Raw genomic sequence first — 24829 nt, 5'->3', positions numbered from 1 at the left:
TTTGTTTTTAGGGACAGGGTCTCATTCTCTCACCCAGGCTGGAGTGCAATGGCCTGATCATAGCTCACTGTAACCTTGAACTCCTGGGCTCAAGTGACCTGCCTCAGCCGCCTGAGTAAGCTAGGACTACAGATGTGTGCCACTATGCCCAACTAATTTTAAAATTTTTTGTAGAGAAGAGGTCTTGCTATGTTGCCCAAGCTGGTCTCAAACTCCTGGCCTCAAGCAATCCACCTGCCTCTGTTTTGTTTTGTTTTTAAGAAACTGTCAGAATTGGAATTTTTAGATAAAAGAATATGATGATTTTATGATTATTATTACATATTATCAGACAATGTTCCAGAAAATGTACCAATTTATACTGTCGCTGTATACTTCTCCCTGTAACCTTGTAAGTGTTGTATTTTATAATTTTCATAAATTTAATATGTATAAAATGGTGTCTTATAATTGTTTTCATCAGCACTTAAGTACTATTTTTCAGTGAACATTTCACTATTTGTCTTTTCTGTGAATTTCCTGTCCATATCCCTTGCCATTTGACCAATCACCACACCGACTTTTCAACCATAACTGCCCGCAAAGATTTTAAATTAAATTATGATCCTATAATATTTTCTTTGAACAGCACAGTGATTTTGGCAGGCAGTGGGGTGTGACATGCATGAAAGGGTTAAGCTTCTCAATGGCCAGTTTCTCTGTATTTTTTCTTGAGCCCATGCAGATCCTCACAGTGGGCTGTTAGAATGTCAATATATTGGGACACCAAAAAAAAAAAAAAAAAAAGGCTCAGGTTCAGGGGTTATAAATTAAAGATATTCAACTCACCTTGTGGTCTTTGCCCACAAACTTGAAGACAGGGACCTGGAAGTGCTTTGCTAGGTGATCCCGGGATGTGTACTGCTTTACCGAGTCATCTGAAACGCAGCTGAAAGTAGGGCAGATAGCACATAAGACTTGATTGCTTCAACAGAGGTGGAAAAACAATCTAGCCCAACATTTTGGCCCAAGGAGAGCCAAAGGGGTGGAGGAGGCTGGAGTGTACTCAAGCTTTTTGGGAATGAAAGAAAAATTAAAGTTTTCCCTGTGAAGGCCTCTTCAGACCTAGCCTTTTTCACTAATAGCGTCTGTCCCATTTATCATTCGCCGTACTCACAAACTGGACACCAGTTTGTGTCATGAGCCACTGTGCCCAGCCTAGGAGCCATTTTTGACTCTCCTCTCACTAGTTTTACCTTCAAAATGTCAGTAAGTGGTTCCTGAACTAATAAAGAGCTGACAGTCGTGCCATGCAGTTTTAGTAAATAACTGGGTGTGCTGTGAACTTAGAGGCTGGATGCGAACTAGGGGTGATGAGACCATTCCCGCAGCAGCATTACCCATCCCGGATGAGGTAGTATTTCAGGACCTCGTCGATCTTGGAGGTGGGGGTGGCGAAGCAGCTCTCCACCAAGCTTTCCAAGCCGCTCACGTGCACCAGGGGCTCAATGCCAAAGTAGAGGGAGTCACGAAGCTTGAGGGTAGGCAGAGCTTCCCGGTAAGGTTCCTCAAACTCATTGTCCTTGAAGATCTCCAGAGTGAATGGGAAGATCCCATGATTTCGGCTCATGATTTCTAGTGGGGAGTTTCTAAGGTTGGGAACGTATCCTTCAGAAATGGTGTACAGGCATGGAAACTCGCAGGTCACTGGGATCAGCAGCTTGCTGGTTCGGATGATGAAGTCCCCGCTGCTCCCTGGGGTCTGCTTGGGTAGACCTGTCACGAGGTTGCTGGCCACAATCTTGTCATTCACCACCTGAGCCAGGTGAGGGTGAGGAGAGGAAAGAGATTGTCTGTTTATTTCTACAGAGTTTTTTTTATCCTCCCCTCTCACCTTAACATTCTACCAGCGTCTATCTAACTCAAAACACATTAGAGATTTGGTTGCCTAAGGCTGAGTTTTGTTTTGTTTTGTTTTTTCCCACTGCCCTCCTCTTTTTATCACGCCATCCTGACTGTTAAGAGTCTTAGCTCTACCAAAACACAGCCAGACTGCTTCTTTAAGTGGGACCCTGTTCTGCTCCTTATCTCTGGGGGGGACCTCCCAACTGGGGCCTCCTACTGGCTCTGCCCATATTCTCCAGCAGACAGAGTTTTGATTTCTACCTGTGATGGAGTGCCAAGGGGGAGGGGTAGGCTGTTTGGACAACTGTTTGGACAACTCAGCCATTTTAGCCTGCAGGGAGTCCAAACTGTCTAGAAGTGGATGCAGTACCCCAGGATGGCATAGCTGCTCTAGGAAAGCATGGCCACACGGCTTCTTTAAGCAGGTCCTCGATCCTTTTCCTCCTGGCTGGGTGAGATCTCCCAAATGGGGTACCAGTCACCTCCTAAAGGTGTGTTCAGGTAAGCAACAGGTCTGTACCCACTGGGATGGAGCTCCCAGAGGAAGGGGCAGGCCACCATCTTTGCTGTTTCAGCAACTTAGCTGTTTCAGCCTCCAGGCTTTGGAGAGCTCAACCTGACTGGGGGGTGATGGAAATGGTACCTCAGCACACTTCAGTTGCTCTATGAAAGCAGGGCTAGACTGCTTCTTTAAGCAGGTCCCCAATCCTTTTCTTCCTGGCTGAGTGAGACCTCCCAACCGGGGTTTCCAACCACCATCTACAGGTATGTTAAGACTGGCAACAGGTCTGTACTGTGCAGGGATGGAGCTCCCATTGGAAGGGGCAGGCTGCTATCTTTGCTGTTTCACAGTCTTCACTGGTGATACCTCCAGGTACTGGAAAATCTGAGGTGACTAGGGACTGGAGCAGATGCCCAACTAACCACAGCAACCCTACAGAAAGGTGGCCAGACTGTTAAAAGGGGGGGGAAAAAGGCCAAATCAGTACACCTGTAATCCCAGCACTTTGGGAGTCCCAGTCAGGTGGATCACCTGAAGTCAGGAGTTCGAAACCAGTAGCCAACATGGTGAAACCCCATCTCTACTAAAAATACACAAAAATTAGCCAAGTGTCATGGCATGGGCCTGTAATTCCAGCTACTCAAGAGGCTGAGGCAGAAGAATCGCTTGAATGCAGGAGGCAAAGGTTGCAGTGAGTCGAGATTGCACCACTGCACTCTAGCCTGGGTGACAAGAGTGAGGGTCCATTTCAAAAAAAAAAGTGGGAGAACAAAACCCCCCAAACCTCATCCAAAGATCAGCAACATCAAAGACTGAAGGTAGATAAGCCCTCAAAGATGAGAAAGAATCAGTGCAAGAACACAGGGAAAACTCAAAAAGCTAGAGTGCCCTCTCTCCCCCAAATGACTACATCACCACTCCAGCAAGGGTTTGGAATGGGGCTGCAGCTGACGCGGCTGAAATAATAGAAGTGGACCTCAGAATGTGGATAAAAACGAACTTCGCTGAGCTAAAGGAGCATGTTCTAACTCAATGCAAGGAAGCTAAAAATCATGATGAAACATTATAGAAACTGACAAAGAAAATAGCCAAGATAGGCCAGGTGTGGTGTCTCATGCCTGTAATCCCAGCACTTTGGGAGGCCGAGGCAGGTGGATCACAAGGTCAGGAGATTGAGACCATCCTGATTAACACGGTGAAACCCCATCTCTACTAAAAATACAAAAATTAGCTGGGCGTGGTGGTGTGTGCCTATAGTCCCAGCTGCTGGGGAGGCTGAGGCAGGAGAATGGCATGAACCTGGGAGGCGGAGCTTGCAGAGAGCCGAGATTATGCCACTGCACTCTAGCCTGGATGACAGAGCGAGACTCCATCTCAAAAAAAAAAAAAAAAAAAAGAAAAGAAAAGAAAAGAAAATAGCCAAGATAGAGAAGAGCATAACCAACCTGATAGAGCTAAAAAAAACCACAAGAATTTCATAATGCAATTGCAAGTATTAATAGCAGAATGGATCAAGCAGAGGAAAGAATCTCAGAGCTTGAAGACTATCTTTCTGAAATAAGACAGGCAGACAAGAATAGAGAAAAAGTAATAAAAAGGAATGAACAAAACCTCCAAGAAATATGGGATTATGTAAAGAGACTGAATATATGACTGATTCGAGTACCTGAAAGAGCTGGGAGAATAAAACCAATTTGGAAAACATATTTCAAGATATCTATGAGCGCTTCCCCAACCTTGCTAGACAGGCCAACATTCAAATTCAGGAAATGCAGAGAACCCCAGGAAGATACTCCACAAGAAGATTATCCCTGAGACACAAAATCTTCAGATTCTCCAAAGTTGAAATGAAAGAAAACATGTTAAGGGCAGCCAGGGAGAAAGGCTAAGTCACCTACAAGGGAAGCCCATCAGACTAACAGTGGACCCTTCAGCAGAAACCCTACAGGCCAGGAGAGACTGGGGGCCAATATTCAACATTCTTAAAGCAAAGAATTTTAAATGGCCAGGCACAGTGGCTCACACCTGTAATTCCAGCACTTTGGGAGGCTGAGGCAGGCAGATCACTTGAGGTCAGGAGTTTGACACCAGCCTGGCCAACATGATAAAACTGCATCTCTACTAAAAATATAAAAATTAGCCAGGCATGCGTGTAGTCCCAACTACTCAGGAGGCTGAGGCAGGAGAATCGCTTGAACCTGGGAGACAGAGGTTGCAGTGTGCTGAGATCATACCACTGCACTCCAGCCTGGAAGACAAAGCAAGACTCTGTCAAAAGAAAGAAAAAAGGAAAGAAAGAAAGAGAGAGAGAGAGAGGAAGGAAGAAAAGAAAAGAAAAGAAAAAGAATTTTCAGCCCAAAATTTCATATCCAGCCAAACTAAGCTTCATAAGTGAAGAATAAATAAGATCCTTTTCAGAGAAGCAAATGCTGAGGGAATTTGTTACCACCACACCTGCCTTACTAGAGCTCCTAAGGAAACACTAAATATGCAAAGGTAAAACCACTACCAGCCACTATAAAAACATACTGAAGTACACAATGACAGGATCAAATCCACACATAATAATACTAACCTTAAATGTAAATGGATTAAATGCCCCAATTAAAAGACACAGAGTGGCAAACTGGATACAGAGCTAAGACCCATTGATATGCTGTCTTCAAGAGATCCATCTCACATGCAAAGACACACATAGGCTCAAAGTAAAGGGACTGAGGAAAATTTATCAAGCAAATGGAAAACAGGAAAAAGCAAGAGTTGCAATCCTAGTTTCCAACAAAACAGACTTTAAATTAGCAAAGATCAAAAAAGACAAAGAAAGGCATCACATAATGATAAAGGGTTCAATTCAACAAGAAGAGGTAACTATGGTAAATATATATGCACCCAACACAGGAGCAACCAGATTCATAAAGCAAGTTCTTAGAAGCCTTCAAAGAGACTTAGATTCCCACACAATAATAGTGGGAGACTTCAACACCCCACTGACAATATTAGACCATCAAGACAGAAATTAACAAAGATATTTAGGACCTGAACTCAACTCTCAATCAGTTGGACTTGATAATTATCTATAGAAGTCTTCACCCTAAAACAACAGAATATACATTCTTCTCATCACTACATGGTACTTACTCTAAAATTGACCCGTAATCGGAAGTAAAACACTCCTCAGCAAATGCAAAAGAACTGAAATCATAACAGTCTCTCAGACCACAGCACAATCAAATTAGAACTCAAGACTAAGAAATTCACTCCAAACCATACAATTACATGGAAATGTAATAACCTGCTTCTGAATGACTTTTGGGTAAATAATGAAATTAAGGCAGAAATCAAGAAGTTCTTTGAAACTAATGAGAACAAAGATATAACATACCAGAATCTCAGGGACACAGGTTAGGCAGTGTTAAGAGAGAAATTTATAGCACTAAATGCCCACATTAAAAGCTATAAAGATTTCAAGTTAACAACCCAACATCACAACTAAAAGAACTAGAGAACCAAGAGGAAACAAACCCCATAGCTAACAGAAGACAAGAAATAACCAAACTTAGAGGTGAATTGGAAGAGATAAAGACACAAAAAAACCATTCAAAAGATCAACAAATCTAGGAGCTGGTTTTTCCAAAAAAGTTAATAAAATAGATAGACCACTAGCTAGACAAGGAAGAAAAGAGAGAAGAATCAAATAAGCACAATCAGAAATGATAAGGGGATATTACCACTGACCCCACAGAAATACAAACAACGATCAGAGAATATTATAAATGCCTCTATGCATATACACTAGAAAACCTAGAAGAAATGGATAAATTCCTGGACACATACATCCTCTCAAGACTGAACCAGGATGAAGTTGAATCCCTGAAGAGACCAATAATGAGGCCCTGAAAATGAGGCAGTAATAGCCTACAACCAAAAAAAAAAAAAAAAAAAAGCCCAGGACCAGACAGATTCACAGCTGAATTCTAGCCCCTGTACAAAGAAGAGCTGGTACCATTCCTACTGCAACCATTTCAAAAAATTGAAAGGGAGAGACTCTTCCTTAAGTTGTTCTATGAGGCAAGCATCATCCTGAACCAAAATCTGGCAGAGACACAACAAAAAAAGAAAACCTCAGACCAATATCCTTGATGAACATTGATGCAAAAATCCTCAGCAAAATACTGGCAAACTGAATCCAGCAGTACATCAAAAATCTTATTCACCACAATAAGTAGGCTTCATCCCCAGGATGCAAGGTTGGTTCAACATATGCAAATCAATAAATGTGATACATTACATAAATAAAACTAAAGACAAAAACCATATGATTATCTCAACAGATATAGAAAAGGATTTCAATAAATTTTGGCATCCTTTCATGTTAAAAACTCTCAATAAACTAGGTATTGAAGGAATATACTTCAAAATAATAAAAGCCATGTATGACAAACCCACAGCCAACATCATACTGAATGGGCAAAAGCTGGAAGCATTCCCCTTCAAAACAAGCACAAGACAAAGATGTACTCTCTCACCACTCCTATTCAACATAGTGTTGGAAGTTGCCAGAGCAATCAGGCAAGAGAGAGAAATAAAGGGCATTCAAATAGTAAGAGAGGAGTCAAACTATCCCTGTTTGCAGATGACATGATTCTATATCTAGAAAACCCTATCATCTCAGCCCAAAAGCTTCTTAAGCTGATCAACAACTTCAGCAAAGTTTCAGAATACAAAATCAATGTGCAGAAATACCAGCATTGTTATACACCATCGACAGTCAAACTGAGAGCCAAATAACAAATGAACTCCCATTTGCAATTGCCAGGAAAAGAATACCTAGGAAAACAGCTAACAAGGGAAGTGAAAGATCTCTAAAAGGAGAACTATAAACCACTGCTTAAAGAAATCAGAGATGACACAAACAAATGGAAATACATAGGAAGAATCAATATTATTAAAATGACCATACTGCTCAAAGCAATTTATAGATTCAATGCTTTTCCATTAAACTACCACTGATATTCTTTGCAGAAAAAATCTATTTTAAAATTCATATTGAACCAAAAAAGAGCCTGAATAGCCAAGGCAATCCTAAGCAAATAACAAAGCTAGAGGCATCATGCTACCCAACTTCAAATTATGCTATAGGGCTACAGTAACCAAAACAGCAAGGTATTGGTACAAGAACAGACACAGATCAATGGAACAGAAAAGAGAACCCAGAAATAAGACTGCACACCTACAACTATCTGATCTTCAACAAATCTGACCAAAACAAGCAATGAGGAAACAGTGCTGGGATACATGGCTAGTCATACGCAGAAAATTGAAACTGGACCCCTTCCTTACACCATATAGGAAAATTAACTCAAGATGGGTTAAAAACTTAAGTGTACCCTGGTGTGATTCCGTCCTGTGCGGCTGTTCTCTTGAGCAGTGGTTGTTTATCTCCGTCCGCCTTCTCTCCCACCTAAGTGTGTGCCGCCACCCAATGGAAGATTCGATGGACATGGACATGAGCCCCCTGAGGCCCCAGAACTATCTTTTTGGTTGTGAACTAAAGGCTGACAAAGATTATCACTTTAAGGTGGATAATGATGAAAATGAGCACCAGTTATCTTTAAGAACGGTCAGTTTAGGGGCTGGTGCAAAGGATGAATTGCACATTGTTGAAGCAGAGGCAATGAATTACAAAGGCAGTCAAATTAAAGTAACACTGGCAACTTTGCAAATGTCTGCACAGCCAACCATTTCCCTTGGGGGCTTTGAAATAACACCACCAGTGGTCTTAAGGTTGAAGTGTGGTTCAGGTCCACTGCATATTAGTGGACAGTACTGCGTAACTGTGGAGGAAGATGCAGAGTCAGAAGATGAAGAGGAGGAGGATGTGAAACTCTTAAGTATATCTGGAAAGCAGTCTGCCCCTGGAGGTAGTAGCAAGGTTCCACAGAAAAAAGTAAAACTTGCTGCTGATGAAGATGATGATGAAGATGATGAGGAAGCTGAAGAAAAAGTGAAGAAATCTATACAAGATACTCCAGCCAAAAATGCACAAAACTTAAATCAGAATGGAAAAGACTCAAAACCATCATCAACACCAAGATCAAAAGGACAAGAACCCTTCAAAAAAACAGAAAAACTCCTAAAACACCAAAAGGACCTAGTTCTGTAAAAGACATTACAACAAAAATGCAAGCAAGTATAGAAAAACGTGATTCTCTTCCCAAAGTGGAAGCCAAGTTCATCAATTATGTGAAGAATTGCTTCCAGATGACTGACCAGGAGGCTATTCAAGATCTCTGGCAATGGAGGAAGTCTCTTTAAAAAAATAGTTTAAACAATTTGTTAAAAATTTTCCATCTTATTTCGTTTCTGTAACAGTTGATATCTGGCTATCCTTTTTGTAATGCAGAGTGAGAACTTTCCCTACTATGTTTGATAAATGTTGTCCAGGTTCCATTGCCAAGAATGTGTTGTCCAAAATACCTGTTTAGTTTTCAAAGATGGAACTCTACCCTTTACTTGGGTTTAAGCATGTGTGGAATGTTATGATAGGACATAGTAGTAGCAGTGGTTGGACATGGAAATCGTGGAGAGAGAAAAAGATACACATAAAATAAAACTCAGTATTTTCATAAAGTAAAAAAAAAAAAAAAAAAAAAACTTAAATGTAAAACCCAAAACTATAAAAATCCTGGAAGACAACCGAGGCAGTACCATTTGAGACATAGGCACAAGCAAAGATTTCATGATGAAGATGTCAAAAGCAATTGCAATAAAAGCAAACATTGACAAATGGGATCTAATTAAATTAAACAGCTTCTGCACAGCAAAAGAAGCTATCATCAGAGAGAACAGACAACCTACAGAATGGGAGAAAATTTTTTTTTCTCTGATGAAGGTCTAATATCCAGCATCTACAAGAAACTTAAATTTATAAGGAAAAAAACATTAAAAAGTGGAAAAGGACATGAGCAGACACTTCTCAAAAGAAGACATACATGTGGCCAACAAACATATGAAAAAAAAGCTCAACATCACTGATTATCACAGAAATGCAAATCAAAACCACTATGAGGTATCATCTGACACCAGTCAGAATGGCTATTAGTAAAAGTCAAGAAATAACATGCTGGTAATGTTGTGGAGAAAAAGGAATGTTTTTACACTGTTGTTGGGAGTGTAAATTAGTTCAACCATTGTGGAAGACCGTGTGGTGATTCCTCAAAGACCCAAAGACAGACCTACCCTTTGACCCAGCAATGCCGTTACTGGGTATATACCCAAAAGATTATAAATCGTCCTATTATAAAGACACATGCAATTCACGTGTATGTTTACTGCAGCACTATTCACAATAGCAAAGACATGGAATCCACCTAAATGCCCATCAATGATAGGCTGGATAAAGAAAATGTGGTACATATACACCAAGGAATACTTGTAGCCATAAAAAAAGAATGAGATCATGTCCTTTGCAGGGACGTGGATGGAGCTGAAGGCCATTATCCTTAGCCAACTAACACAGGAACAGAAAACCAAATACCATATGTTCTCACTTATAAGTGGGAGCTAAATGATGAGAACACACTGACACATAGTGGGGAACAGCACACACTGGGGCCTATCAGAGAGTGGAAGGCAGGAGGAGGGAGAGAAGCAGGAAATATAACTAACAGGCAGTAGGCTTAATACCTGGGTGATGAAATAATTTGTATAACCAACCCCCATGACACACATTTACCTATGTAACAAACCTGCACATGCTGCACATGTACCCCTGAGCTTAAAATAAAAATAAAAATAAAACTCAGCTTCAAAGACTATGGTATACAAGAGTAAGAAATGATCTGTGGTCGGCTGGGCACGGTGGTTCATGCCTGTAATCCCAGCACTTCAGGAGGCTGAGGCGGGTGGATCATGAGGTCAGGAGCTCAAGGCCAGCCTGATCAACATGGTGGAACCTTGTCTCTACTAAAAATATAAAAATTAGCTGAGCGTGGTGGCACACACCTATAGTCCCAGCTACTTGGGAAGCTGAGGCAGGTGAATTGCTTGAACCTGGGAGGTAGAGGTTGTGATGAGCTGAGATTGCGCCACTGGACTCCAGCCTGGGCAACAGAGTGAAACTCCTTCTCAAAAAAAAAAAAAAAAGAAATGATCTGTGGTCAGGAAGGGACGAGTGTGATGATGAGACTAGAACTCATTAGTGGCTGACATCTCTCCTCATCCATCATTCCCATCTTCATTTACCCATCCTTCAATGCCTCACTCAAACTCATCTCTTCTATGAAGTCCCCCCAGGTTTACCATGTACAGTTGATGCCCATTATTCGTGCATTTAGTATGTGTGAATTCATCTAGCAGCTAATATTTATTTATAACCCCAAAATCAGTACTCACTATGCTTCTGAGGTTATTCCCAGAATGTGCACAGTGGCACATTCCCAGCTGAGGTCCAACAAGGCACCACTGCCTTCTTCTTTTAGCTCTCATACTGTAAACCAGGATCCTTTTTGTGATCTACAGAACGGCATGGTTTGCATGTTTGTGTTTTGTGAGCAATGTTGCTGTTGAAAGGCACCCACACATGCAGTGCAGATGGGCTGTCTAGTGATCCCAAGCTCAAGAAGGCTGTGACAGCCTTACAGGGAAAATGGGAAAATAGGTGTTTGATAAACTCCAGATATGAGTTGCAGTGCTGCTGGCCATGAGTGCAATGTTAATGAATCTATAATGCACGTTAAATAAGGTATCTTTAAACGGAAACACACACAGAACAAGACTGTTAACTGATCGGTTAACAAAAATGTTGTAACCAGAGGATTACAGGAACCTAACCCAGTGTTTCCCCTAGGAGCAATGCTTAATTGCTAAAGAAATTAGCTTCCGTATTACCTAATTCATTGCTTGTGGCATCTTGGTAGAACATAACTACTGTGAATAACAAGAATCAACTGTAACTTAAACTCACATGGCTCGCATTTAGAACTTCTCTCTACCTCCTAATTAGCCCATTATTATACATAGCTTTATATCCTAACTATTGGTATTATACAGCCTAACTCTTTGTTGTGTACTTTTTAATAAATAAGAAAATAATACCAAAAAAAAAAAAAAAGGCTGGGTGCAGTGGCTTACACCTGTAATCCCAGCACTTTGGGGGTCTGAGGCAGGTGGATCACCTGAGGTGAGGAGTTGAAGACCAGCCTGACCAACATGGTGAAATCTCGTCTCAACAAAAATACAAAAATTAACCCGGCGTGGTGGCAGGTGCCTATAATCCCAGCTACTTGGGAGGCTGAGGCAGAAGAATCGCTTGAACCCAGGAGGGAGAGGTTGCAGTGAGTCAAGATTGTTCCATTGCCAGCCTGGGCAATAAGAGCAAAACTCCATCTCAAAAAAAAAGAAAAAAAAAAAGAGTTTTACACACTACTTCTTGGGCAGCCCCACACATTCCTTTAGAGTAACTCATAATACCCGATCTCTGCAGAATCAGCGAATCCAAAGCTCTGGTATTTTAGAAAAGGACAGCTTCCGCCCGTTATGTTTCTTTCAGGAATTTTAGACCTGGTGATGCGGCGGCAGCATGACCTTGTGTGAACTCTTGCACACTCAGAATTTCGGCTGTGGCATTCACCGGATGGTCTTCAGCTCTTTATCTCCAGATTCCTCTGCTCTGCTGTACACGGGAGAATAGCGCCAACCTACCATGCGGCATGTCCATTTGATTATCCACCGATATGATCAACATAACTTGCCTCAAGTGGGACCACCTGCTCCTTGGATATCCCCCACTTGTCTCACTGCAAGTCGAATCAGCTTTCTGATTTTCATTTAATTAGAGTCATAAATAAATATTCATTTAACCAAATGATCGCAAAGGCCTCCGTGCTGATCCACATGCAGGCCCCTTCTGCTCTATCCATCTTGCAAGCTGCCGTCAGATCATGGCATTCATCACCACAGTCCCTGCCTAAACCCATTTCTGTGGGATCAAATCCAGACGGCTCACCCTAGCACACAAGGCAGGCCTTTGGAAGCTCAGCCCGCCCCATCTACTTTTCCGGTTTCATTTTCCAATAGGAATTCCTGGCCAGTCCGGCTGCACTCTCCACATGCCTCCGCACAGGCCTGCATATCCCCTCTCAGAGACTAGCTCACTTGTTTCCCATCTGAAAGGCCCTTTCTTTTGCTCTCTGCTGTGTAAACCACACACACACTTCCACCTGGATCCAAGTCCCACTTGTCTTGACTGCTCCTGTGTTTGTCCCTTGACTGGACTCCTACAGGACCTGTCATCCGTCTCACTGTTCATCCTTTCCTTACATTTTCTGTGTCGTCATCTCAATTTTGCTGTGCAAGTTCCTAAAAGGCAGGACTTCATACATGTCTAACTCTCCAGTACAGGGCTGTGTGCAGATTTTGGGATGAAAATATAAACCTTTTCATTCAACCTGGTTCAATACTTGAACTCTCCACCATAAATGAACCATCATCTGTATTAGTTACTTTCTTCAAATAAAATAGTTTGTCAGAGGGGATGTAGCCAGCCTTCCAGTACCACTGGTACTGATGCGTTCAGGAAAATGTCTGCGCATACTGGAGAGATGGGGTATTTGAAAACAGGAATAGCAGAATTCTTCATAGTGCCAGGACCACAGCAGATGCTCAAGAACGTGTTGGTTAAATGAATGACATAAGATGTTTTGAGCTCAAATCTTTTGTGCGTAAATATCTCATCTATGACACAAGCCACATGGCATACCTCTGTCCACCACCTCCCAAATAACCGGCTTTTGGCCATTCCCCGAGTGCCCTCCAGGAGGAACCTACATCGACCACTGTACCACACGTCTTGAGAGAGAAGAGGATGTTGACATGGGTGCCGTTGGATACTCCTCGGCAGGAGGTGTTGGTCAGGAAGAGCTCCAGGCCACCAACCAGCTCCCTGGGGATGCTCACTTCAATGGCATTTGATTTGCACAACACAGGGACTGCAGAGAAAAGAGGCCACTGTTAGAGCCAGGAAACCTGAATCGAGAGGAAGGCTTTTAGGAGAAATAATTTCACCCTCACACAACCTGAGCTTTTTGTTCCATCCCCAAGGAAATCAGAGGGGCTGAAAACAAGTTGGTGAATAAAACCACTATTCCTAACTCCCAAGATTATGGTGAAATAATGTTACTCAAATATATGGTTCCCTGAATTAGGAAATACCAGGTTCGACTTTCAATTCACCAAACATTGGTTTCAAAGTGTAGCCAGCATAACTCTGTGAACTGAAACACCTAAGAGATTAACTTTCAGCACAAACACAGTTTATTGGCAATACAGAAAAAGTGCTGCTTTGATATAGGCCTAAGGTACATAACGATACTGCTGTGACTTTACCATTATTTACTGCCTACTAAAACAGAGACAATAAAAACAGTGTTAGCGCACTTGGGAAAGGCTTCCAAATTGTCCTTGCATTGCTCAGGAAACCATAAACTCTGACTATAAATTTCATCACTTTAGCTTAATATAAAAAAGATTGCTTTTCCTTAGCATTCCCAGGTTCTTCTCTAGACTCTGCAAATATCCTGAAAAGAATACTTGAGTTCTGTCAGTGTCCAATACGTGAAGACACATCATAACGATGGTGTAGTGGTGCAAAGAAATCAGACACAGGTGCCCCTTACATGTTTGGTAGATGAATGGATGAATATTCTGGACATCAGGAACTAGATTTCCAGGCCAGGCACGGTGGCTCATGCCTGTAATCCCAGCACTTTGGGAAGCTGAGGAGGGCGGCTCACTTGAGGTCAGGAGTTCGAGACCAGCCTGGCCAATATGGTGAAACCCCACCTCTACTAAAAACACAAAAATTAGCCAGGCATGGTGGCACAAGCCTGTAAACCCAGCTACTCAGGAGGCTGAGGAAGGAGAATTGCTTGAACCCAGGAGGTGGAGGTTGCAGTGAGCTGAAATCACATCACTGCACTCCATCTGAGCAACAGAGTGAGACTCTGCCAAAAAAAAAATTAGATTTCCAGAAAATAATTATCAGAGGATTGTTAACCCTCATATCCTAAGTGTAGGGAGAGGAATATGTTCCTCAGGGCTTTCAACTGAGTTCACTTAGTTTCAAACCCTGTTAGAAAAGAGAGGAGCTGTATCAATGACTTATGCTTCCATATTGAGTATTAGTCATACAACTAACCATAGAAAGTAGTCAAAAACCAAAGATAAACAGCAAAGGAAAGTTAACTTTCTGATAATCCTTTCTTAGAGATCTTCTCTGTTAAATGATTCCAGAGTGATGATTCAGCAATATACACTGCTCAAAGAGCCATTGTTCTAAAAGATGAGAACCCTGACACACTTGGGGGAGGAAGACAAAGAGCTTTGGGAGAGGAAGAAATGTCATCAGAGTAGAGACAAGCCCCCACTCCGCCCCATGTACTACCTTGGCAAGTGTGGTTATCCTCAGACAGCACCAGGCCCCGGGGACATTCGCACTGGTAGCCCTTCTCAGATCCAAGGCAAGAGTGGCTGCAGCCACCATTGTTATTGTGGCATCCTTCAATGTCTGCAGTAGAAGCCAACAGAAAAGGGAATCATCTTGCAACCCTCTACCCCAAGAATTCTGGCACTTTGCATCAGGGATTATACTTAACTTATGGCAGCATCCCTGGTGCCTAACCTAGTGACTGAGACATTTGGGCAAGACCTCAAAGAATGTTTATGAAATATCATAGCTACAAAGAGCAATCTTCCAATATCCGTAACTCTACCCAATTAAGCTGGTCAGGAATTTTGTAGCATGGCCTTCAGTTTGGGTTTGTCTGATGTTTTTCTTATGGTTAGCTGGGGGTTATGAGTTTTTAGGACTAGGACCCAAAAGTGATTTCTTATTTGCTGTAACATTTAATCCAACCAATTTGACATTTTATAGAGCATTATTGATGTAAAAGAGACTGACAGAATACAAATTCACCTGAATTGGCTGGATAGATCTGACTTATTGTGGACTGGCTGGGTCACCTGGCCCCCTCCTCAAATATCTAGGACAAGAGCACTGGGGGTAAAGGGCTTTGGGCTGACAGCAAACTATAAAAATGAGGCCTGGACAACATGCTGAGTCCATTCAATGAAATTCTTGGTGATTGTCCTCTTATGAGATGGTTTTGTTTAATTTTCCCTTTTTAACGTTTTGCATGTTCAAAAAGCAAACTCAAGGCAATGGACAAAAAGGAAAAATATTCCATTGAAAACTGAAGAATCTATAAGGTGATTTCATGTTTAACAGAGAGAAAAAAAAAGACCTTTGTGGGACTTGGACATTATCTTCTAGGTCAGAGGTTGTCAAATTCTAATCTGCTACACATTATTACAAATAAAGTTTTATTGGCACATAGCCGTGTGCATTCATTTACCTGCATGGCTGCTTTCTCACTACAAGAACAGAGTTGAGTAGTTTCTACAGATTCTGTATGGTCCACAAAGCCTAAAGTACTTACCATCTGACCTTTGGAGAAAAATTTGTTGACCCCTGTTCTAGGTTAAAATAAAGAAAGGGAATGTTTTCAAAACATCTGAGATGCTCAGGGAAAGATAAAAGCTGATTTCCAGTTATAGCAATAACTCTCTCAGTTCAATAATAGTTTTTAAAAAGCAGTTATTTGGAACATCAATAAATTAACTTAGGATGAATTAGTTTTTGTGAAATGTATATAGAGAAAAATATGGCAATGAATTACTCTTTGCAACACTTAAAAGAGATTAAGTAATACTAGTTTATACATCTGTATTTTTTGTTTGTTTGTTTTTTGTATTTTTAGTAGAGACGGGGTTTCACCTTGTTAGCCAGGATGGTCTCAATCTCCTGACCTCGTGATTTGCCCATCTTGGCCTCCCAAAGTGCTGGAATTACAGGTGTGAGCCACCATGCCTGGCCATTATACATCTGTATATTTTTGAAGGATAAAAGCATACCTAAGGGCTTTTGAAATGGCTGAAGATTATATATAATACTATAGAAGAAAGCACAAAAATATGTTGTAAGATGTTAAAATGAACATTAATAGCACTTTTTTTCTTAAAAATTACCTTCCTTAAGTCATTTTATTTCTCTCAGTCACAATTTCAATATCTGTAAAATGAAGAGGTTGTACTAAATGTTCACTCAGGATATTTCCAGGTCTAAAAATACAAAATATAAAAGAAACTGAAAATTTAAACTAGCTTAAAATATTTAAGTCTCTCAGGAAGATATACCAAAATGTTTAGAATGGCTATGTCTGGCAAATGGATTGTGGGTCATTTTAATTATTTTTCTCTTGCTTCTCTGTATTTTCTTCTACACTTTTGTGATAAAACAAAACAGGCAGGTGTGGTAGCTCACACCTGTAATCCAGCACTTTGGGAGGTCAAGACAGGTGGACTGTGTGAGCTTAGGAGTTCAAAACCAGCCTGGCCAACATGGTGAAACCCCGTCTCTACTAAAAATTAGCTGGGCATGGTGGCAGGCACCTGTAATCCCAGCTACTCAGGAAGTTGAGGGAGGAGAATCACTTGACCTGGGAGGCAGAGGTTGCAGTGAGCTGAGATCGTCCCACTGCACTCTAGCTTGGGCAACAAAGTGAGACTCTGTCTTAAAAATAAAAATAATAATAAATAAATAAATAATAAGTAAAACAAAAAATAAAAATTACTTAAAAACTAACAAGAGCTGAATTAATGCAGGAACAGAAAAATACTACATGTTCTCACTTGCAAGTGGGAGCTAAACAATGGGTACACACAGGCATAAAGATGGGACAAATATAAACTATATAAAAATAGACACAGGGAGCCTGGCACAGTGGCTCACACCTGGAACCTCAGCACTTTGGGAAACCAAGGCAGGCGGATTGCTTGAGCTCAGGAGTTCGAGAGCAGCCTGGCCAACATGGTGAAACCCTGTTTCTACAAAAATTAGCTTGGCGTGGTGGTGCATGCCTATAGTCCCAGCTTCTCGAGAGGCTGAGGTGGGAGGATCACCTGAGCTCAGGGAGGCAGAAGCTATGGTGTACCAAGATGGCACCACTGTACTTTAGCCTGGGTGACAGAGTGAGACCTTGTCTCAAAAGAAAAAAAAAAAAAGAAACTGGGAACTCCAAAAGGTGGGAGGAGGGAGCAGGGTGAGGGCTGAAAAACTACCTATTGGGTACTATATTCACTATTTGGGTGACAGGCTCAATAGAAACCCAAACCCCAGCATTAAGCAATGTCTCCATGTAACAAACCTGTGCATGTACCCCCTGAATCTAAAAAAAAAAAATTAAAAAGGCCATTTTTTTTAAAAAAAATGAACATATAATTATCAAATAGCTTAGCTAAAGAAACATATATGTTTGGACTATCAATAAAACTTAAGGGTTATAAACAGGAATATTAATCCTAAAGTATAACTCACACTTAATTTTCATCTTCTGCTAAAATATTTTTTCAGTTATGGTTATTAGGTTTTAAGATTATATGAGGCAGGATTAACTGCAATCTTTCCAATAAAGTACTCATAAATAATTACAAATGTTTTTATGGAACATTTTATTAACATTCAAATATGCAAAGATTCATACATAAAATAATTAAGATTTAAGGAGGACTCTGGACATTACCCCTATTCAATAAAGTTTAAAATACATTTAGTCTTATTATAAGGAACAGTAATTTAATATTCTGGTTAATGGTCTCTCAGTTAATAATGCAAAGTTAGTTGCATGAAATAAAATATGGACACTAGCCATAATTTTTCCCTTTGGCGTAGTATTTTATTATTTTGAGTATAGCTAGAATAAAGTGAACTTTTGTAAGTAGTACCACAGCTCTATTATTCCACAAATTTAATTATCCTAAGGAACAAATATATATCCTCTGTAAATAATAACAATTATACCATTTATCTCTCCATGTAATCTGCAGGGTGTCATGAGAACTCTGACTTATTAAAGTAGAAGTGATGGAATTTTTTTTTTTTCTTTTTTTTTTTTGTCGCCCGGGCTGGTTTTTTGTATTTTTTAGTGGAGACGGGGTTTCACCATGTTAGCCAGGATGGTCTTGATCTCCTGACTTCGTGATCCGCCCGTCTCGGCCTCCCAAAGTGCTGGGATTACAGGCTTGAGCCACCACGCCCGGCCCTTTTTTTTTTTTTTTTTAAGATGGAGTTTCTCTTTGTTGCCCAGACTGGAGTGCAGTGGCGCTATCTCAGCTCACTGCAACCTCTGCCTCCCAGGTTCAAATGATTCTTGTGCCTCAGCCTCCTGAGTAGTTGGGATTACAGGCGCCCACCATCACACCTAGCTAATTTTTGAATTTTTAGTAGAGATGGGATTTTACCATGTTGGCCAGGCTGATCACCAACTCTTGACCTCAAGTGATCCACCCACCTCAGTCTCCCAAAGTACTGGGATTACAGGCATGAGCCACTGTGCCTGGCGAATTTTAGTTGTGACAATTTGCAAGGGTAAATGTGCCTTAGAGAAGGGTTATTATCTAAGTTTCATATAATAATGGTAGGCAATTTCCATTTCAATTATTTGATATATATTATGAATTCTTTTTTGTTATTAGTTATATAAATGTATAAAGTCCTATAAAATGTCTGCTATTAAAAACAGATCTAAAAGTAAAATTAAATAGATTATTTTATTTACCCCCCAAACTGTATTCATCTCCCATAAACACAAAGCATATGGGGAGGAGAGGAAATGGCTTAAACTTCCAAGATGATAAAAGTCACCCGTGGAACTTGTTGAAAACACAAACTCTAAGGCCCCATCTTAGCTCCTCTGAAGCTGAGGCTGCAGGAGAGGGTCTCGGAGGGGCTGAGTGTAAAATCCCCAGGTGCTTCTCAGTAGCAGGGAAGTTTGGGAAACACAGCTGTCGGCCAGTGGTTATGCTACTGCCTCTATTACCTGGCTAGTCCAGGTGTGCTCCTTGGACCAGCAGCATAGGTGACTCCTAGAACGTCTTTAAAAATGCAATATATTGACCTGATCTCAGACCTACTAAATCAGAATCTGCATTTTGACAAGATCCTAAGTGATTCATGGGCACATTAAAGTTTGAGAAATACCGAATATCCCCCCTCCTTTTTTTTTTTTTTTGAGATATTTTCTCTCTGTTGCCCAGGCTGGAGTGCAGTGGCGCAATCATAGCTTAATGCAGCCTCAAACTCTTGGGCTCAAGTAATCCTCAGTCTTCTGAGTGGCTGAGACTATAAGCATGCACCACCATACCCAGCTAATTTTTATTTTTTAATTTTTGTAGAGATAGTGTCTTACTATGTTGCCCAGGCTGGTCTTTCAAACTCCTGGCCTCAAGTGATCCTCCCACTCCAGCCTCCCAAAGTGCTGTGATTTCAGGCATGGGCCACTGCACCTGGCCAGAACACCCTATTTTTATTTCTCGTATAAAAATGTGGCTTTCTGCCTCTTGCAAAATTCGCTCCTGTTAAATCTTAGAGACAAAATCAAAACTGAATTCTGTCCACAGCGTGAGTATTCTCAATGTTGATGAACCCCTTTGTCGTTTCTTTGCACAGCCAAACTGTTGCTCTCTTTGGACACTAAGGCAGTTTCCTGAACATCAGAGAATAAGCCAGTGGCTTCCTTTGGCTCTTGATTTGGGTCCCTTCTTGCCCATTCTCACCTTCACAAGTCTTGCCATCATTTCTCAGCACACGGCCAACCCCACACTCACAGCGGTAGGAGTTTTTGAGGTTCACACAGATCTCACTGCAGCCACCATTGTTTTGCTCACATTCATTTTCATCTGCAGAAGAGAAACCACACTGTTTCTATACTGCTGAGTGATTCAGCCTTTCCCAAACCCCCGGGCAGAGTTTCCACATCTTTTCAGATCCTGTTGATGGACCTTCCACCACCCAGCTCCCGCTCTGATCCAGTATCATCGCTCCCATCTACCTGATCTCCTTAACCATGTTATTGGTTCATCTGCCCTTTACTGAGTGGAAGGTACCTAACTGCTTGCCAATTACTTTCTCTTCAGGGAAAAACAATGGGAAAATGAAGTTCCTTTTGTGTCCTGGGTACACCTACTTATTTGTATTGGTGAATTTCACTTTCTTTAATGAGTTCCTGAGAAGTTGCTAAATAAATACAAACTTATAAAGTAAATTGTTTTAAGTCATGAGAGGAGCTTACATTACAGAAGGAAATAGCTGATAAAATATTTTGTAAGGCAATTTTCTTTTATAATATGAGCTATTGCCCTCAAAATCTGTTTTTTAAATTAGTATATTCTCACACTGTACTTAAGCAATGGTTGCTAATCTTTTTAAGAATCTGATGGAGGGTATGAACTCTTGCTGTAAAAAAACGCACAGTTGGCAGAAAATGTCTATGCCTTTCTTTTTACAAACAAGGAAAGGGAAGCTTGGGAGCTAAATTTGTCATGGTCTTCAGGAATAACAGGCCTAGATAGGACACAAACCATGGACTGAGGTTTAAACACCCATGCGGTGACAGGAGTCATGACCTTGGCCCCAGGAGAGGAGATAAGCTGTGACTGAAACCCTGCTTAAGTCTAAACCCCAGAAAATGTATCCCCTCAATGAGATGGGGAGAACTTTGCCCAGCGGCCCAGGGAAACAATAAGGAAACTCCGCCCAAGGCTCTAGGAGAAAGAAAAGCCTTCACAACCAATGGAAGCCCCAAGCCAGGGCTCTGCCATGGCTCAAGTATGGTTTTACACTTCCCACACGGTATGGGGAATCTTGAAGCTGAGAAATTGATGGAAAATTTGGCCTGGTCTGATAAAGAATCTGTGATGCCAACAGAAGCATTTGAAAAAGTGCCCTGTGTAAAACTTCCTCAAACCAGGTGCTGTGGTTTGGATATTTGACCCCTCCAAGTCTCATAGTGAGATTTTTCTCTTTTTTTTTTTGGGACAGAGTCTCTGTCACCCAGACTGGAGTGGAGTGGCACGATCTCACCTCACCGCAACCTCCGCCTCCAGGTTTCAAGCGATTCTCCCGCTTCAGCCTTCCGAGTAGCTGGGATTACAGGCACGTGCCACCACGCCCAGCTAATTTTTGTATTTTTAGTGGAAACGGGGTTTCACCATGTTGGCCAGGCTGGTCATGAACTCCTGACTTCAAGTGATCCAACTGCCTCGGCCTCCCAAAGTGCTGGGATTACAGACATGAGCCTCCATGCCTGGCCTCATATTGAGATTTGATCTCATGTTGGAGGTGAGGCCTAATGGGAGGTGTTCGGGTCTTGGAGGCAGGTCCCCTGTGAATGGCTTGGTGCTATCTTTGCAGTAATGAGTGAGTTCTTGCTCTATTAGATTAGTTTCAGCATGTTTAAAAGGAGCCTGCCACCTCCCCCTTCTCACTCTCACTTTCTGTCTTGCCATGAGATCTCTGCACATGCCAGCACCCTTCACCTTCCTCCATGAGTGGAAGCAGCCTGAGGCTCTCCCCAGATGCTCACTCTCCCAGCCAGCAGCATTATAAACCAAATAAACCCATTTTCTTTATAAATTACCCAGCCTCAGGTATTCCTTTATAGCCACACTAAACAAAGATACCAGATGACAAGAGTGGTGTCCTACAGAAAAAAAACTACAACAGAAGATGGTTTGCCACAAGACACTTAAATGAAGAATGATCCACTGTGAGACAGCGTTGGCGTGATCATTGGAGGCTTTGAACTGGAGATAACAGAATTATCCAGAAAAGTCCATAATACAAGTATTTAAAGAATTAGTAAAAAGATAAAAGAAAGGATAATAAGCAAAATAAAAGAAGTGTGTAAAAAGACAAGGCAGAACTGAAAATAAACAAACAGAACTTGTAGAAATGCAAAATGTAGTTGATAATATTAAGAATCTTTATCAAGGCCCCTTCTTTCCCTTTCCTCATTATATTGCCTGGAAAGTAGACGGTTAGAGGCTCACAGCCTTCCCGGATGTGGACATGGTGACACCCATGCTTGGGTAGGTCCCTTAGAAGCCTCCATTCCAAGCCTGGACTGCTTATCTTATGAGAGAGAAATAAACTTCTACTTTTTAAAGCCGTCATTATTTGGGAGTTTATTGTTTATAGCTAGTGAAGACACTCTATGCCCAAGCAGTTCCATTCTTACGGGTACCTGCTAGAGAAAATCTCAACACACTGGGTAAGGTATCATTTTTATGTTAATTCTAAGAACACACAAAACGATGCTATCTACTGTTATGGGTACATACATAAATAATAAAAGCATTAAAATGGGAGCAGAAGAACACATGCTAACTTCAAAACAATGATTACCCCTGGAGGGTGAGAGAAGAAAGCAGGATTGGGTAGGATGGCTTTATTGTATTTACAAAATTGTATTTAAATTAAAAGAAAAAGAGGGCTGGGTATGGTGGCTCACACCTGTAATCCCAGCTACTCTGGAGGCTGAGGCAGGAGAATCGCTTGAACCCAGGAGATGGGGGTTGCAGTGAGTTGAGATGGTGCCATTGCACTCCAGCCTGGGCAAAAGAGTGAAACTCCATCTCAAAAAAAAAAAAAAAAGAAAAAGAAAAACAAAAAGGAAGCAAAACTTAACTCTAGTTAAATCTAGGTACATAAGTGTCTGTTATATTATTTTCTTGTATGCTGCCCGAACAAATTATATAATTTAAAATAAATAATTAAAATTATTACATTTAAATAAAAACTAAAGGAAAATTGACACATGCTCACAAACACAAAACACTGTCTACAGTTTCAGAGGATTCACCTCCCTGAAGTCCCACAGATCCCACATAGGAACTTGGGGCTTTGATAGAAAAAGATTGTCTAAGATAAATTAAGGAAGAGAAGTCAATGATACGCTACCTTTGATGTTTAAAAATGGCCAATAAGTAAACATATTGATATGATTTGGCTGTGTCCGCACCCAAATCTCACCCTGAATTGTAATAATCCCCACGTGTCAAGGGTGGGGCCAGGTGGAGATAACTGAATCATGGGTGCAGTTTCCCCCACACTGTTCTCTTGGTAGTGAGTAAGTCTCACGAGATCCAATGGTTTTATAAATGGGAATTCCCCTACGCATGCTCTCCTGCCTGCTGCCATGTAAGATGTGACTTTGCTTCTCCTCATCTTCTGCCATGATTGTGAGGCCTCCCCGGCAATGTGGAACTGTGAGTCGATTACACTTCTTTCCTTTATAAATTTCCTTTATAAATCTAGGCTTGGGTATGCCTTTACTAGCAGCATGAGAACAGGCTAATACACATATATGTATTTGCATTTTAAAATCTGACTGTAGAAACCCTGGAAGCACATATAAGAAAATAATACAACGGTTTCCTTGGGATGGAGTTGGGGAAGAGGGAAATGGGGCAAGAGGGTGACTGAGAGCTAGACAGCCTGCTGTATACTTTTTCATGTTGTTTAATTTGAGAACCATTTAAATGTATTACCTCTTCAAGAGCTGCATTAAAACAAAAGCAAAGAAATGCATAAACAACTCCTGGTTTAAAATAAAGCCAAATATTTTTGAACAGGAATACATGAGGGTAGGGAGAAACTTGAGGAACCACTATTGCCCCTACCCCAAGTCATTTAGCATTAAATCACATACTCAGAATCAACCACACCAGACCCCTAACAACTCCTATGGCAGGGCTGAAACCTGCTCCACAGGATGGTCAGTGGGGTTCATTTAGGAGGTTTTATTTATTGATGTATTTATGATTTTTGTTTGTTTGTTTAGACAGGGTCTTGCTCTTCTGCCCAGGCTGGAGTGCAGTGACGCAATTGGAGCTGACAGCAGCCTTAAATTCCTGGGCTCAAGCAATCCACCTGCCTCAGCTGAAACTTCAGCTACTTTGGAAGGCTGCCACTATGCCTGGCTAATTTATTTTTTATTTTATAGAGATGGGGTCTCACTATGTTGTCCAAGCTAGTCTTAAACTCCTGGTCTCAAGCAATCCTCTTGCTTCCTCCTCCCAAAGCACTGGGATTATAGGCATGAGCCATTGCCCCTGGCTCATTTAGGAGATTGAAGAGCAAAAGCTCTTCTAAAACAAGAAGCCACTTGGGCCCAGGATGTCGAAGCTGCAATAAGCTGAGATTACACCACTGCACTCCAGTCTGGGTGACAGAGCAAGATCCTGTCTCAAAAACAAACAAACAAACAAACAAACAAACACCAATAAGCCTTTTATGCTCCTTTCACCTTAATCTGCTGCCTCAATCCTGACCTGTTACTGTTCTTCTTGGGGGACCAGAGTAGGGCAATCTTCCCCTTTCTCTCTAGACTTGTTTTAAATCTATTTGAGTCTGAATCCAAAACCTTCATAACATTAAAGAAAAAGAGAGATGATATTCAATCTTGGGGTTTTCATCTCTGTTCTTTTCTAGTTATAGACAACATAGTATACAATTCAACAACTCTGGATTTCCTACGGACAATCTGA

General features: G+C 41.3%; 1 protein-coding gene and 1 pseudogene across 2 annotated transcripts in view; one reads left to right on the top strand and one right to left on the bottom strand.

Annotated features, from left to right (window-relative positions):
- The window catches only part of OIT3 (oncoprotein induced transcript 3), a 34496-nt gene that overhangs the window by 1884 nt on the left and 7783 nt on the right, over positions 1–24829 (bottom strand). The window contains exons 4-8 of the mRNA XM_011991117.1: positions 20057–20179; positions 14829–14951; positions 13214–13374; positions 1380–1795; positions 829–928 (exon numbers count right to left, since the gene is read on the bottom strand). Of these exons, the coding sequence (XP_011846507.1) occupies positions 829–928; positions 1380–1795; positions 13214–13374; positions 14829–14951; positions 20057–20179 (923 nt within the window). The remainder of the gene's footprint in view (positions 1–828; positions 929–1379; positions 1796–13213; positions 13375–14828; positions 14952–20056; positions 20180–24829) is intronic.
- Positions 7776–8701, top strand: LOC105547488 (annotated as a pseudogene). The gene is made up of 2 exons (XR_001007231.1): positions 7776–8390; positions 8445–8701. The product of XR_001007231.1 is annotated as a nucleophosmin-like (transcript).

The sequence above is a fragment of the Mandrillus leucophaeus genome, unplaced genomic scaffold (genome assembly GCF_000951045.1).
Source record: "Mandrillus leucophaeus isolate KB7577 unplaced genomic scaffold, Mleu.le_1.0 Scaffold39, whole genome shotgun sequence".
NCBI classification, from domain to species: domain Eukaryota; kingdom Metazoa; phylum Chordata; class Mammalia; order Primates; family Cercopithecidae; genus Mandrillus; species Mandrillus leucophaeus.
Note: the sequence above shows the minus strand (reverse complement) of the source record. Positions and strands in the feature narration are given on the sequence as shown.